Here is a 16,060-nt window from a genome sequence, read left to right as displayed (position 1 = left end):
AAAATAAATCACCAGTTTCTACAGACAATTAAGATTCCGCAGAGGTGGTCACCTTCCAAACCCATAAAGAAATGATTAAAAACTCCTCCTGCCACTGTGAAAGAGGGGATACCTAAACTTGGAAAGGATTCTGCACTTAATCAGCCTCCAAAAACCTTATTCAATAAGAACTTATCGATAATGTATTATTGATAATCAGATATACATTAGACTACTGGCTGCCTGCTGACTGTTGGTGCCTGCCTGCAGATTGTCTTTTTTGTTTTTTTTGCTTGCTGTCTTTATCTGATGTGTTGTATTTGTTACTTGCTGTGCATTATGCCTGTCTGAATGTTGGTCTGTGTATGTTGCTTTTACGTGCTGACTGTAATAAGTCATTTTATTTAAATTTTTTTAGGTTGCCATTGCCTGTTGGCCAAGGACAACAGATGGAAATTAGCCTGCTGAGCTAACTCTGGTTCATTTACACTTACTTTGCTGTTGATTAGTAAGCCCTGTCCCTGTCAAATAAACAAATAAATGAAAATGAAATGAAAATATACAAAACGGCTTTGTCAAAGCCGGATCAAACTATATAAAACCGATTAAGGATTTATGTGACCTTGGGTCGTACTACTGTAAAGAGAAAGTAAGGTAAATAGTAATTTTGTTCTGTGAACATAGACACACTTTAGTTGTTTTATAAAATGGTATCTCATCTATGTTTAACTCAAAACAAGGCATTAAACAGAGTTGCCCTTTACTCCCCTCTTTCTCTCTTTTAGCTGCAGAGTAAATAGCATTTAACATCAAGGACTCTGACATTGCCACCTGTCTTTAATAATGTGATTAAATCCCTCACAGTATTAGGCTACTCCAAAGCCTCTGGGTCAAAAAACTAAAAGCTGGCAAACAGATAATATACAACACATGACTGCCCTCCAGTGGTATTCTAGTCATGACAGCAGTTTAAAATAATGAGAAATGTTGTTTTTTTGATGTATATTCTATGTTTTGTTTCATATTTTTATGATCTAAAAAATGATTTCACTTGTTTGTTTTACTTATGTATTTATTTATTTTTAAACTGTTGCTTGGATTATTTATCATATAACCTTAACTGGTATATGCAGATGCAAAAACCTTTGAAATGATCATAGACTGTGTATTATTAACAGTCTATGGATATGATGTAAGGAAAAATATTTGATCTTGATGGCACCATGGATGTATTATGAGAACCACCGTGAGGAATCTGCCGGATGCAGGATATGACGTATATATACTCCCTTAGAGGTGTGGTCAGTGCAAAAAAATCAGCCAATAAACGAAGAGCATTTGTTTCACAACATTCCTCCCGAAGGAACCTCCTCTCCCTCTCTCCTTTCCCTGACTCGACCGTGTGTGTGGGACTGTGACACGTAACTCGTCCGACGTGACCAGGCAGTAAACCTCCAGCTGGGACAGGGAGAGCAGAGACAGGAATTTTCTGACCCCCTGTCCACAACCCAAATCAGTTTTATTCTGAGCATTTTGTAGCATGGAGGCGAGAGACGCAACTCCAGGTGAGCTTGTTTTTAGCAGTGACAATGTGTGGTTTTGCTATTGTAATGACTAGATAGATCAGCATGTAACCAAGGAGAAGTTATCTAAACCATAGTCATGTTTGGTGTATAAATAAGAGCTGAGCGTTTTGTAAATCATGCTAGGATTTCCATGTTTTCTAAATAAAGCACAATAACTCAGTTGACATCGTATTTAATTCGCAATATATTGCTCTTAGTCATAATAAATACTACTGTATCACGTGTATGGGCCTGTTAAACCTCTAGGTGCTCTTGTGAACAGTACTGGAGAGGAACAAACTGCAACGAAGGATGCAGCTCCTAAAAAAGAAACACCACAGACCAAAAGCAAGATGGAGAAAGTCTTTGGGTTCAGGAAGGAGGACCTGACCTCCTGGCACAGCCTGGTGACCCTCCTGAACCGTCCCACTGACCCTGCATCCCTGGGCATCTTCCGCTGCTTGTTTGGTAAGTTAACATGGCATTTGCTCACACTAGACTGCCTGCTGCTGGGTTTAAGTGGTTCTGCAACAGAGTTGAGATTGTTCCTAGAAGCTACTAAAACACTTGTGCCTTTCCAACATCATCTTGTGTCTTTCATGCAGGTTTGCTGATGGTAATCGACATCACACAGGAACGTGGCCTCAGTCACCTGGACTTTAAGTACCTGGATGGTGCCCCTGTGTGCCGCTTTCCCCTCTTCAATGTCTTACAGCCACTGCCGCTGGATTGGATGTATCTGGTGTATGTAGTAATGTTCTTTGGTGGGTCACGCTCCTTTTTTTTTAATTATTTTTTTTTATCTTAGAAGCTTGTGTTCAAAATGTTACAGGTTGAAAGGCCCACACCTCAGTGTTTACTGTGGCTTGGTGAGGAAAGGGGACCCCATCCTTTTTAAGCGGATGCAGGTGTTTTATAGGAAACAGTCTCTGTGGGGTGGCTGTCTGGTGAAGATGAAAGCACATTTACCCAACCTGCAATTTTCCACTTTTATTTTCCCTCCAAGCTGACTAACTCATGCAAAATTAATTAAAATATTCTATACAGTGTACAGTTATATAGTTGGTTTTGTATGTGGTACGTAAGTATTTCATTTGTATATGATATTTTTCATATACAACTTATAACGTAGATTATTTACATTCAACAACATATAACACATATTTGTGGCAATAATTGTTTTATAGAATTTTGTACAACGGTCTCCAGCTAATTTAGTATTGCACTGCAATAATGTTGAGGGACTTGCAAGAGTATGTAGTATGGGTCAAACTTCAAACTACTATATTTCCCATGATGCAACAGTAACACTATATAGCATCTTTTAGTTGAATGGTAGACCAAAACCCACATCTGTCAAACTCCACACCTCCATTTTCTCCAAGAGCCACAGACAACATTATACAACTGTTTTCACTGGCTGAGTAGGACTCCCCATGGACAAGTTAAGATATTTATGTGTAGAAATAGGCTAATTATTGTAACTAACAACTGTTTTGTATTATTAACTGAAGTTGTATTTATGTTTCTCATTGGAGGCGCCTTGGGCATCATGCTTGGCTGTTTCTACCGTCTCTCCTGCCTCATGTTCATCTCGACATACTGGTACATCTTCTTTCTGGACAAAACAACCTGGAACAATCACTCGTACCTGTATGGCCTCATTGGGTTTCAGCTCACAGTCATGGACGGCAACAGATACTGGTGAGATGATGTTTACAGCTCTGTCTGTGTGCAATTTCTGGCGCTTCTATATGTGTGAGCTCAACAGAGGATTACTTTAATGCCTGTGTCTTACTTGTAGGTCAATCGATGGATTGCGGCGGCCTTCTATAAGAAATGCCCACGTGCCTCTATGGAATTACACCTTGTTGAGGACACAGGTTTGTGCACCAGTGACCTTTAACAGCTAATTTTGTATATTTTTCAACTTGAAGTATTCATGAACATGGCTTGGGCACATCTAATGATGTCAATGTTTTTTGTTCCTCAAAGATATTTATTGTATACTTCATCGCTGGAATCAAAAAGTTGGATGCCGATTGGGTGGAGGGATACTCAATGTCATACCTTGCTCATCATTGGCTATTTGATCCTTTCAAGTAGGTATTATTTAGCAGCTCAGTCCAAAGATATTTAAGCCTTCAATCACTGACTGTTGTATCTCAGTTCTCCCACTCTGATCATGCTGTACCATGCTGTATTATTTTGTCAGAGTCATTCTCCCCGTGGAGTTAGTAAATCTGCTGGTGGTGCACGGAGGTGGTCTTGTTCTTGATCTGACCGCCGGCTACCTGCTGTTTTTTGATGCCACACGACCGTATGCATTTTTCTTCGTCTCCTACTTCCACTGCATGAACTCTCAGCTTTTCAGCATTGGTGAGTCTTCATTAAAATCATATTTCTTGTTGCCATGGATACTTTTAATTATGCCTTTAATTTGTGAGGTATGATGTTACCACCATTTAATTGATGATATTATCGTATCTAATGAGAATGTTAATCTTCCACAGGGATGTTTTCCTACACAATGCTGGCCACCAGTCCCCTCTTCTGCTACGCCGACTGGCCAAGAAAATTCTTTGCTTGTTTCCCAGAATTCCTCAGGGCAGTCCTGCCACTCACCTCGCCAGAACCTCAGCCCAGTACTTCCTGTGTTTACAATGAGATTCAAAGCACCAGTACCGAACGCCAGGTGACCCCGCCTGTCGCCAAAGCTTCCAAACTGAGACTAAAGCACAAGCTGGGAGCCATTTTTACAATTCTCTACATCATTGAACAGTTCTTCCTGCCTTACTCTCACTTCATCACACAGGTACGTCTGTCTATCCTGTCTTTTTTTTACATTTAAAATCCTAAAATACTTTTACAGCTGACTTGATATAAAGAGCCAACTAGTAAAGTGTTCTGTTCTTCCAGCACTTTTTACACAGAGACATTCTGGTTAATAAGATTGTACTTTGCTGTCAGCAAAAGCCTTCTAATCCCTCTCTGAGTCACCAGACTGATAGTTGCTCAATCAGAGTCAACAGTCATTGATCCAGAGCAAACAACAGCTCAGACCGGTGCTGTCAGAAGAAGGGTTAAAGCCCTGAAGTAGCATCGTCATCATCCAGTCTCTGATAGCAACACTGCGTTCTTTATGAATTTAAAGTCCTGGTTTATATACAACTTTATTAAAAAACTGATGAAAGGGTGAGGCATTTTTTACAGTGTGATTTGTATTAGTATGGAATTATCCTAATATTTAGTTTTTCTGCAGGGTTACAACAACTGGACCAATGGCTTGTACGGCTACTCATGGGACATGATGGTTCACTCCCGCAGCCATCAGCATGTTAAGATCACCTACAAAGATGGAAAAACTGGGGAAATTGGTTATCTGAACCCAGGGGTGAGTTCCAAAGAAAACACACAAAGTATGTGAGCAGTACAGTTTGTCTTAACAGTATATCAGTGCAGCATATGACGATCATGATGAGTATCTATGCACAAGAGTTACAATGCAAATCAAGGTAAATTGGGCCCATCAGTCATGTCATGATAAAACGCTTTTAAGGTTAGATAGCAAATTAAGTTTTTTTTTATCAGTGTTTTAAGGCCCCAATGTCTCTTTCCAGCCAGCGCTGCCTGGAAGGCACTAGGATTAAGCAATGGTTAAGGTTAGGGTTAGGTGCCTTGAAGTCAACGGTCGCAGTGCTGCCTGGAAGGAGACTTTAGGGGCTTAAAACACCATTGAGCTGAAGTTTTGCATGTTTTGAATCAAAGGTTTTCACACAAAGCCGTCGCTGGAAAGACCATGGAGACATGCTGAAGCAGTATGCCACGTGCCTCAATCAGTTCCTGCCCCGCTATAATATCTCTGATCCTGAAATCTACTTTGACATCTGGGTGTCCATCAATGAACGCTTCCAGCAAAGGTATGAGAGCCTTTTGCTTGAGAGAAAGATGCTATTAATGTAATTACTTCAGGTGTATCCAATGAATAATGTTCTAAAAAATAATATAGAGTGTGTTTTAAATTTGGTCTGGCCTTTTCTCTAAGGATCTTTGATCCCCGTGTGGACGTTGTGAAGGCTGATTGGTCACCTTTCCGACCAAACACATGGTTGATGCCTCTACTGGTGGACCTCTCCCCATGGAGGACCAAGTTCCAGGAGATTGAGGGAAGTTTGGACAATCAGACTGAGATCGTCTTTATCGCTGATTTCCCAGGTTACAAATCTCTCTTTGTTCTCTCTTTTGTTTAGAAGTGTATTTATGTTTGTAGTTACAGTATGTTTACCCTCATTAATTCTTGGTGCTACAGGCTGCCTTCGTGCTAACTGACAGTATGTTACCTTTTAGGTCTTCACTTAGAAAACTTTGTAAGTCAAGATCTGGGCAACACCAGCATCAGTGTATTGCAGGGCAAAGTGAACGTTGAGATAGTGGAGGAGAAGAAGAACTTCACTCTTCAGCCTGGTGAACAGATAAAGGTACAGTAGCGACACACTAACATCACCATTAACATTACCATTATTTGTTTAACCTGGACACAAAAGCATTTGCCATAATGGGTATGTGTTTAGGTACCTGCTGGGGCTTACCATAAGGTGTACACAGTGTCTGAAGACCCGTCTTGCTACATGTACATCTACGTCAACACCACAGAAGCGGCGTTACAGGAGAACTTCACGAAGCTGTTTGAGCTTCAGGAGCGTGTACGCAATGGGACAGGTAAATGTCAGGTACTTAACACCATGAATATAGTTTAATAGTGCAATATTGTATGAAAAAATAGGCTTCAAAGCAAACATGATTAGAAATATGTAGTAAATGTCAGCTATTCCTTTTTATCTAAATTATAAAAAATATAATCTCAAAGATCACAACAGCTTGAACCCTGTGAGAACATTCTCCCTTTTTATTCAAATGTAAAAGTTTTGCTCAAGAGCTCAAAAGAAATTCATCAGATGATTCTGACTGGACGGTCTCTTTCCACAGAAACCGAGCCCCTTCCTCCTGAGCTGCAGCCTCTTATCACTGCAGACGATGAAGGGTCAGAGTTAAACGTCACTGACCCGATTGTGCAGCTGTTCCTGAAGAGGCAACGTCGCATGAAGGAGGTGAAGAAGCGCAGGGAGGCCGGTGCACTAGAGCGACTGGAGCGCTTTGCAGTGAAGAAGTACTATACAATACGGAGGGGGTGAGCGTTGTCTTCTAACAGCACAGCATCATGCCACGTTTTGTTGTATTGACACAGAAAATGTAATAACTAAATTATTCCCTGAATGTATTTCATTAACTTTTTCCCTTTTGCTTTCAGATTCTTGATGACCGCCATTGCTATGAGAAACCTGGTAGTGGGTCTCCCTTCTCTCGAACAGCTGACAAGAGAAGTTGCCTTCGCCAACATGAAAGAACCTCAGGCAGAAGCCAACCAGGACGAACGGCTGAAAGATGAAGTTGGTCATGGAGAACTTTAAAGCCGTCATTGGGGCCAAAAATACTGTGTTGAATTTCTGGATCACGCATTGTTACTACTGGACTGTTACTGGGACATTGCTGCCCAGAAATCAAGGGAATTTTCTATGCTTCTGAAATATTCTGAGTTTCAGATTATTTTTAAATGTAAAGCCAGTATTTTGTTATAGCATTTGTTTACAGATCAGAATTTATGCAGAGGACATGTTTGCATTATAGCTGCAGCAAAACCAGAATGCTGAATGTTAACAGATATGCACTGCTTTGCTGTGCAAGACTACATTTCCTGTTTGTTCAATTTTGCTTAAGAATTTTATAATTGCAATTATGGCTGGGTGACATGACCAAAAAGAATATCAAGACATTGACAACATATTGATAATTATTACTAACAGTTATTATTAATTACTGAATGGTTTTAAGGGGACACATTTTAGCGAACATACTGACATAAACAGGATTAGGTTGAGCTATAGCTGCTCCTCCTGTTGGTTTCTTGCCGAACTCAAATTTCAATAATTCGTGCCCGATTTCATAACAAGCATGTTTAAAAATATACTCCGTTTTTATACTCAGTTTTGAGGGAACATGCTTCTCTGATCTTTTATGCTAACCCTATAATGTGATAAAAACTGACTGACCGAAATACAATTGTTAGTCAATCAACAGCCTTTTCTAGTCACTTTTCTAATAAAGAGCTTGTGTCAATACATTTGATGTTATTTTAATTTAAAAAAAAAAATCAGTAAGTCATTTTGATATAAGGTTTGTGGAAATAATGAATTTTATTGGTGTCAGTATTTTACATATCGCCCATCTTAAAGTGCTACAGTAGAATTCCAGTGTTCACTGTAGGTTGACATTATGGCACATAAATGACACTTTTCACATAGAGCACAAACAGTACAATGTTGCACAATTTAAATACACATAAATCTACCAGATGGATCTCTATGAAATTATTTACCTTGTTAAAACATAAAATCATGATCTGTTTAGTTGAGGTTAATTGCTCAGGATTCATTCGATTCCGTATAAATATGTAGTTGTCACTGTGCATAAGAGGAGGTCACATAAGAAAACTGCTCAGATCAATTACTGCCCAAAAAGTGACAAGTGTTAACAAGGAGATGGTTTGTACTTCACAATATAAAGACTATCTGTATTTTATTTCATATTGCACAGTGTTTTACTGGTTGTAAGTCTTTTAAAAATCACACTTCCCTTTACATGATGGGTGACTGACTATACCTCTGATCACCACAATTGAAAAACTGACCTATATTATGTGTAAATTCAACATTACACTTAACATGACTGGTATTAGTGTCACTGGCCTTTAGCAAGTGTTATCAGAAGCCTTTCCTACTTGTGTGCGCAAATTCAACGTGATCCTCATTTTCATATGAAAATGGTGCGAAAATCTACTTCCACGACAGCTACCAAACGTGTGTGTGTGTGCAGAGCCTGTAAAAAAAGTTGTATAAAGCCTTTAATGGCTCCAGAAAAAACTGCAAAACCTAATAAATTGCCTTAACTGATGTCACTTTGCTTTGCCCTGCTTTTTCGTAAGTCTGACAATGCAGTAGGAGTGCAAATGCTAAATCAGTGGTGCTCTTTTTAATTGCATCGAGCTTACTGCATCATTCCTCGCACACAGGTTGTGCCACCTATTTCTATCTGTCGCGGTTTCAATTCAAATAGGCTTTGTGTCCAGAACCTCATGCTCATCACCTCACCAAACTGAGCTGCTGTTCCGGTAGCCCCACAGAGCTCAGTAGCACCACTGTAAACACTACAGTACTCCTTCACAAACATCTGATTCTCAGTAAAAGAGGTCCACATCACAACTCAAATCCAATTCCACCCTAGCATGTGGCAGATAGCTGTCAACTCCACCAGAATGCACAAATACACTCAAAGTTGTTCCACGCTGTCTCACTGCTCTCCCTCAGATGGCTCAATTTGTCAGCACAGTACTGGTGCTACAAAGGGAGGGGCACCTCCCTGTTAGCAGGCCATGATCCAGCTCTCTACTCCAGCCCTGTGCTTTGTCCTTACAGGCCTCCTCTGTGTATGGCAAACTAACCTTCAGTCCAGCTGGCATCAGCTTTTCCTTTCTGGTTCCCCAGGGTTCAACTTCTGGTATTTACTTACTAAAAGCTCTAATACTTTGCCTCTTATCCCTTTTTTTTTAGTAATCCTGTATGTTAATTCCACTCGTTAATTTCTTAAGAAAGAAGGAAAATAGAATGTATTTGCTTTAATCTTAAAAGAATAGTTTGTCTTTACTTTATTATTTTGATTCAAATGCTTCAAAATGTCTACGTTAACGCGCCAAACTGTTTCACACATAATTAAATTTGATAGCTGACAAAAGTTGTGCTTAAATTATTTTCTTAGGATTCAAATCCCTTGAAATATGGGTCAATATTGCTTATTTTTAGAACAACATACGGTGTAGTGCCAGTGATTTATCGAGAGAAGAAAATAATGGATTTTTGTTTTATCATTTGGAAAATCTATATGAGGCTCAGTGTATCTTAACATGTCACATCCTTCCCGATGCACACCTAAAATGGTGTGAAAACATGACACATCCGTTTGTATTGACATGCCCTCAAATTCGGCTCTGCAGCTCTACCTTGGTTGAAGATCTGGATAGAAAACTCCATGTACTACACCCTCAATCACAACATTTGAAAATGCATCTGAAAGGAAAGAAGAACATTTTTCAAATAAAAAGGTAAGATGAGTAAGAAGTTCATGCCCACTTTTTGCTGAAAAAATGTCTACAATATTTTTTATAGTTAATTTACCATAAATAATGATCTTTTCAACTATGCTATTAGAATGATTAAGCACGGGATATAATAATAATAATAATAATAATAATAATAATAATAATAATAATAATATTAGGCGAAAGTAGCTTGAACTCACCGTGAGCAGATGGCAGCAGGTAGGGGTCTCTAAGAAACAGCAAGACAGGCTGGTGTGAAAGTTTACTGAGAAGAATCCAAAAAGGAGAAGTCAGAGGGTTTGTGGGCGGTAACATGATGTATATAATTTAACAGGATGAAGAATCGTAGGTTGTGTCACTGACATGCTGGGTGAAGTTCACAAACCTGCTGTTTTATATAGTAGTTGCAACAAAACGACTCACCTTGATTCCTCCGATTCTGTATCAAACGACCTTAGAGAAGAAAAATAAAAGTTATGCCAATATGCCACAAAGCCTTCTAGTAGCCTGGCAACAAACACACAAAAGAAAATGCCACAAAATGTGTCTTATTTCATAGAGTTTCAACTCACCCACAGCTTTCTGTTTTTGGCACTGAAGGAAAATGGCGGATATTTAGGAAATCCAGGAATATCTTTGGAAGAACTCCATTTTCCATAATTATAGTCTGACAAAACAGACAAAACAAAAGCAAATTGCAATGTGCACATGAAGCAGCAGTACACAACCGAAGTGACCTGCATGACCTTCTTGGTTAATCTCCCATCCTGTAGTTTTGTGTTTACTTTGAATTAACATCTGTCTTTGGTAAAGGAAAAATAGGCTGCGTTCACAATACTGACCTCATATTAGGGCTGTGTATTGGCAAGAATCTGGCGATACGATACGTATCACGACACATGGGTCACGATTCAATATATTGCAATATATTTTGATACTGTGCGTAAGGCGATATATTGGGATTTTTTTTAAAGTATAAATTCAGAAAAATGACATGATGTGCATAAAAGTCAAAGAAGTTTACTTTAGGTAAACAATTCAGTACACAGAAAATCAATCCGCCAGTTTGGGATTGTGGTTCACAGGTTCTTAGTGAGCACTTTTTTATATGCTAAAGTAGAACAAAGTTCAGCCATAGCTACATTGTTAGCTTCTAGCAAAAAGTCAGGCACTGCTAGGCACCGTTAGGTAAGGACACTAGTGGTGCATCTCAGCATAGCCATCTAGCGGTAGGGGGTTTGAACACAACATAAACGTGACCCACTGTCTTACATGAATATTTTTGCAGATAAACTAAAACTAAAAAATAGTATATATATATATATAAATAAAATATCCCGATACTCAAGTGTATCAATTTTTTCTTACACCCCTACTTCATATACATGAAGAAATGTTTTGTTTCTTTATTTTTAGCAGGTGGAGTGAAGGTGTGTCACAGTACCTGCAAGTAGAGCTCCAGACCTTGCCTCCTCTGCTCCAGGACTTTGGGGACCCAGTTTCTAACATGTTTGGAAGGGATCTCAGGTGGCTTTATGCTCTTTTTTAGCTGCAGGGATTTAAAAAACATCATTACGAAGCAGGACAAACATGGGTCTACAGCCATGCTAGCAGCTCTGTGAAGCTGCACTGAGGCGCAGTGGTGCTCTGAACTAAAGGCTAACACGTAGCGTTTTATAATGCTAAACTTTGCTAATTAGCAGTTAACACAAATTAAACTACTACTAAAATCATGAATAACCCAGCGTGTGTGTGCATTTTTCACAGCAGACATTTTGACTTCTTATAGTAGGAAAAGCCCAGGTGTTACTAATAACATTGATGATGGCTCTGTTTTATTCAAGTGTTACAGTGAGACGGCATGCACAATACCAGGACCCTGAAACTGAAGCCGCTAAATGGAATTAAGCCATAATTATTTTGATTATATACATTTGTGCTTTTAATACTGTGACGTGTCAAAGTGTTTTCAGTGGAAAAAGGCCTGTACAAAAAGCGGATGTCCAAACAAACAAAACGTAAACTATTGAGCAAGACAGGAAGAGAAACTCATCTGTAAAGCTACAACCTCAAACAAACTGGTATGGTGAACGTGGTTAACCACAAGGCAGCACATTCATCATCATTAATCATTTATGTATTTGCTGTTGTGATTTCTTAAGCATGCAAACACTTTATTCCCCATTTACACACACACACACACACACACACACACACACACACACACACACACACACAGTGAAGCAAACTGTATTGCATATTTTTGTATGAAATGGGCTTACATAAATAAGGTTGTATCTGTTGTATGTTTTTGATTACACAATCAATTGGTTACCCTCTAAAATCTCAGACATTGAAGATGGAAGTCCATGGAACCCAAAGTATCATTTTACAAATAAAAAATTACTTAAAATTATAAATCAATTATTAAAATGTCTCCCAATACATTTTCAGTACTTTCACTGTACCGTGTACGGTACACCTTGTGGCTGTGGCGTCGCTGTAACCTCCACTCATAAACGTTTTTATGACTTTAAAGCATTAAATCTTAAAAATATACAGCCATGTGACACATCAATTGAAAGCTTAGACTCTCAGGATTCCATTAAGCCCAAACACAAAGCATAAGATGATTTATAGCAGTTACACAACTGCTACAAAGTTATAGAAAATAAAACAATACAGCGTAAACAGCGCTGCCCGTGTCTAGTGCATGCATACCTGTTTCTTTGTCCCTTTAGCCACTGCGGGGATTTTTTGCCCAAAACTTTTTTTTCTTACATCCCCAAGAGTCCAAGGAAATGGAATATCCAAGCCATTATATCCAAAACGAGCGGTTCGCCTCACAATCTTGACGTTTCTGGCCGAATCACAACGGAAAATCGCTAAACTGTTTTTCATTTCCGTATTTGTATTGCTTCCTCGCGTCTCTCCTGAGGCTCCTACCAACTTGATGTGGGCGTCACTGTATTCTCTGACTTCTTAGGTTTCCATAGAGACCTGGTATAAGCCAATTGGTGCAGGTTTGCCTGTGATACACCAATGGAAAGCTGAAGAGTCCTCTGACGCGATGTGAGCCCACGTGCAAACGATCGACATTTGCTCGGACCAGTTAGATTTAAATGCTATAAGACCCGTTTACATTTTTAGCCAATGAGCAGACAAGTCGATAGAGACCAAATGTGCCACTACAATTTTAACCCTGTAATGGCTGGAGCTGTGTCAAAGCAAAAACAGGGCCTCCTATAAGCATATGGCACCCTGTGCAATGTATAATTACTTATTTATATATATTTATGTATATAGTTATTTCAAGTATGTGTATGATTGATATGGTTGCGTTTGTGTATTTGAGAAGTGTTTTATTTTGTACTTTATTGGCTTTTTTCTTTGCACTTTTCAAATGGAAATCAGAAAAACGCACAGACATATATGTAGAAAAAAATTCATATAAAATCCATTTTTGAGTCTTTTGGCTTCTTTCGGATTTGTTCTGTAGTAAGCTGAGACATGTGGCTATGACATTGTGTTGTCTGTAACTCACTAGATGTGTTTACAGCAGTGTATTTTAATAATTTTATAGATGCATGACTTGGACGGAAATAAAAACCCTCCATTCTAGCCTCTATAACTCTGTGTCAGTAAGGCCTAGAATCATCCTGACCCTTGTAACAAAAACTTGAGTGTTTCCTTTCCAATAATACCAGGCACATCCCATGTCAAAGTATATGGGAGCTGTACCACTTTTAATTTGGGTATGACGTTTAGACCAAAAAGCTTGAAAATGCAGCTGTTTGTTAAGAGGTTAACTGACTAATCCTTTTTAGCACATTATGCAATGCAGCACATATATTAAAATGTTATATTGCAACTCAAATATCAGTGGAAAAAAATCATTAAACGTGGTGGTTAGTATGTAAAAATCATAAGATGTTCACTTATTAAAGGCTAAGGTTAAGGACTCAAACACTAAATCGTAAGAAAGGAGGACTCTGTAAATACAAATAAATGATCAGAAACTTTGGGATGGCACAGAAGCTCACCATTTTATGCAAAGTGTGGAATTCACTGTAGCGTTTCTCAACAGCATGTTGTCTGCCATTCATCAGCACGTCAATTCTAAAGACCTGAAAAAAAGAAAGAAAAAAGTTGGTACCACTTTTGGCAAAAAGGGTGAATTCTGTTGTTGAGAGTCGTTTGAGAGAATCATGATTTATCAACAGAGCCCATCAGCCAAAAATGGCCCCTCCCAGTGCATGGTGTGTGACTGACTGACTGACTGACTGACTGACTGCTGACTACTGAGCTATCAGTTACAGTCTATGTCAGCTAGTTACCAAGAGGAAACATCTGGCTGCTGTAAAAAAAAAAAAGTGATCTGTCAGAATTACTGTTAACATCCCTAAACAGACTTTTACTTCCCTCACTCAACAGGATTCTTCCTGAAAAATTGCTCTTCTTGTCAGCATCATGTAAATGAGAAATATACTCTTAAATGATGGCTGTGTTGTTACTGCAATTCTGTACTCCAGAGCACAGATATCCAAAACAATCAAGAATTATTAACAAATCCTGGAACAACTCAGAGACGTTTCAATTAGACTACAGGACAGCATTAACATGCGGTCTTCATGGTGGAAAAAACAGCAAAAAAAGGTGAAAAATGTCCCAGAGAGACTGATGGCAGCAGTCTCAGTATATATGTAAGGAATACAGATTTTAAAGGAAAAGTTCAACATTTTGGGAATACAGTTATTTGTTTTCTTGTCAGGGGTTAAATTATTTGATTAATATCACTTTCATGTCTGTATGGTAAATATGAAGCTGGTTTGCTTAGCTTAGCATAAACAGGAAAACAACAGTTGGCCTGACTCCAAGAAAGCAAATAAGTGTATTTGCCTAAATGCCAAAATATTCCTTTAAATGTGAGAAAAAGAGAGCACTGGGATCAGGGCAGTAGAGGTGAGGTATTGGAACTGGACTAATTTATTGACCATGCATTTCTATGCATTGAAATCTGGAGGCATGGAGTTTGAAAGGCACAGGGGCCTAACTTTGGGGGGCTAACTAAAAGGCTAGTGAATGCATTATGGGAAGGCTCCAATATATTTGGAGGTTGACCTACAATGACTAAAAGTCAGTATATCTCAGACTCTGCTGCTTTGATTGTGACTAGTCTTCTTTTTTTGTCTCATTGCAATTCGAAATTTCTGGGAAAGGAGTTTAAAGGGTTCAGTAACACTTAATATGAGGGTCCCTGTCCCATATGAAATGATGTCATACATTTATGTCAGTCAGCTGGAGATCCTGGTTGGGTTGGCTTACACGCCCAGTGGCTCTAATTAGACACAAATTCAGAAGTCTCGCCGAAACAAACGTTTACACGTTACATTAACTACAGTTAACTTTTTCTCTGTATTGTCACAATTTAGGCTTTTGATCTCTATATAAACTAAATGATTTAAACACTGACATGTATAAAAACAAGGTGAATTCAGGGCTGAGGCACCTGAACCGCCGGGTAACCAAACAGACATCAAACATAGCTACATTAACAGCAACATTTACGCTGCGGGTTGTTAAACGGACCCTGGTTTATTATTTCAGGGGCACAGAAGTAACATCTGAGTGAAAATGAAAAAGTGATGACAGCAGCAGCAGAGCAGACGACACAGACAGACAGAGGTTATTATTAAACAGCTTACCGTGTATCCTTTCTCGATCGAGTTGTTTTCTGAACGAAACGACGGGATCGACACTCTGACTGGATGCATTTTAACTTGACAAACGAACAGTTTTGAAGGTAATATCTGATCCTATGGCACACACAAACACACATACATACACACACACACATATATATACACACTGCTGGTGGTTGACTCCAGTTTCTCCTATGAGTTTCTCCAACAGCTTGATAAAAATCATTGGATTTAAACATGTGAAAAGTCTCAGTGGCGCCCCCTGCTGGACCGGAGCCAGTTGTGATTTTACAACATTGTATATAGGCTACAGATCCTCATCATGGAAAGTGTTAGATGTTAAACTAACAACTAAATAAATCAGTAATTATGAAATACATTATTACATGAATAAATTGTGTCAAATATATAGCATACATGACCCAATAACTTCTGAAATAATAATTTGTAAAATATATATATATAACTCTTTTATTTCATTACATTCAGGACAGTGTTCATTCTCATCTTTCAGCTGATCATATGCCCCCTATCTCTCTTAAAGCGACTATTATCAATATCTTTATATTACCAATGGACCACATCATTGATCAGAATATTTTTGC

General features: G+C 38.8%; 2 protein-coding genes across 2 annotated transcripts; one reads left to right on the top strand and one right to left on the bottom strand.

Annotated features, from left to right (window-relative positions):
* Positions 1 to 1,352: 1,352 nt before the first annotated feature.
* ggcx (gamma-glutamyl carboxylase) lies at positions 1,353 to 9,179 on the top strand. Its single transcript, XM_078271150.1, has 15 exons — positions 1,353 to 1,544; positions 1,812 to 2,012; positions 2,150 to 2,308; positions 3,083 to 3,248; positions 3,349 to 3,427; positions 3,540 to 3,646; positions 3,760 to 3,923; positions 4,058 to 4,359; positions 4,807 to 4,938; positions 5,313 to 5,464; positions 5,590 to 5,759; positions 5,892 to 6,022; positions 6,116 to 6,263; positions 6,531 to 6,732; positions 6,853 to 9,179. The coding sequence occupies exons 1-15, from the start codon at positions 1,520 to 1,522 to the stop codon at positions 7,010 to 7,012; spliced, it is 2,298 nt and encodes a 765-aa protein (XP_078127276.1). The 5' UTR covers positions 1,353 to 1,519; the 3' UTR covers positions 7,013 to 9,179.
* A 4-nt stretch (positions 9,180 to 9,183) lies between these two features.
* snx24 (sorting nexin 24) lies at positions 9,184 to 15,672 on the bottom strand. The gene is made up of 7 exons (XM_078271151.1): positions 15,459 to 15,672; positions 13,797 to 13,880; positions 11,198 to 11,302; positions 10,326 to 10,420; positions 10,177 to 10,206; positions 9,954 to 10,018; positions 9,184 to 9,721 (listed from the first exon to the last, which is right to left on the bottom strand). The coding sequence occupies exons 1-7, from the start codon at positions 15,525 to 15,527 to the stop codon at positions 9,651 to 9,653; spliced, it is 519 nt and encodes a 172-aa protein (XP_078127277.1). The 5' UTR covers positions 15,528 to 15,672; the 3' UTR covers positions 9,184 to 9,650.
* Positions 15,673 to 16,060: the final 388 nt, after the last annotated feature.

The sequence above is a fragment of the Sander vitreus genome, chromosome 16 (assembly GCF_031162955.1).
Source record: "Sander vitreus isolate 19-12246 chromosome 16, sanVit1, whole genome shotgun sequence".
NCBI classification, from domain to species: Eukaryota; Metazoa; Chordata; class Actinopteri; order Perciformes; family Percidae; genus Sander; species Sander vitreus.
The sequence above is the reverse complement of the archived record's forward strand: the minus strand, read 5'-3'. Positions and strand labels throughout refer to the sequence as shown.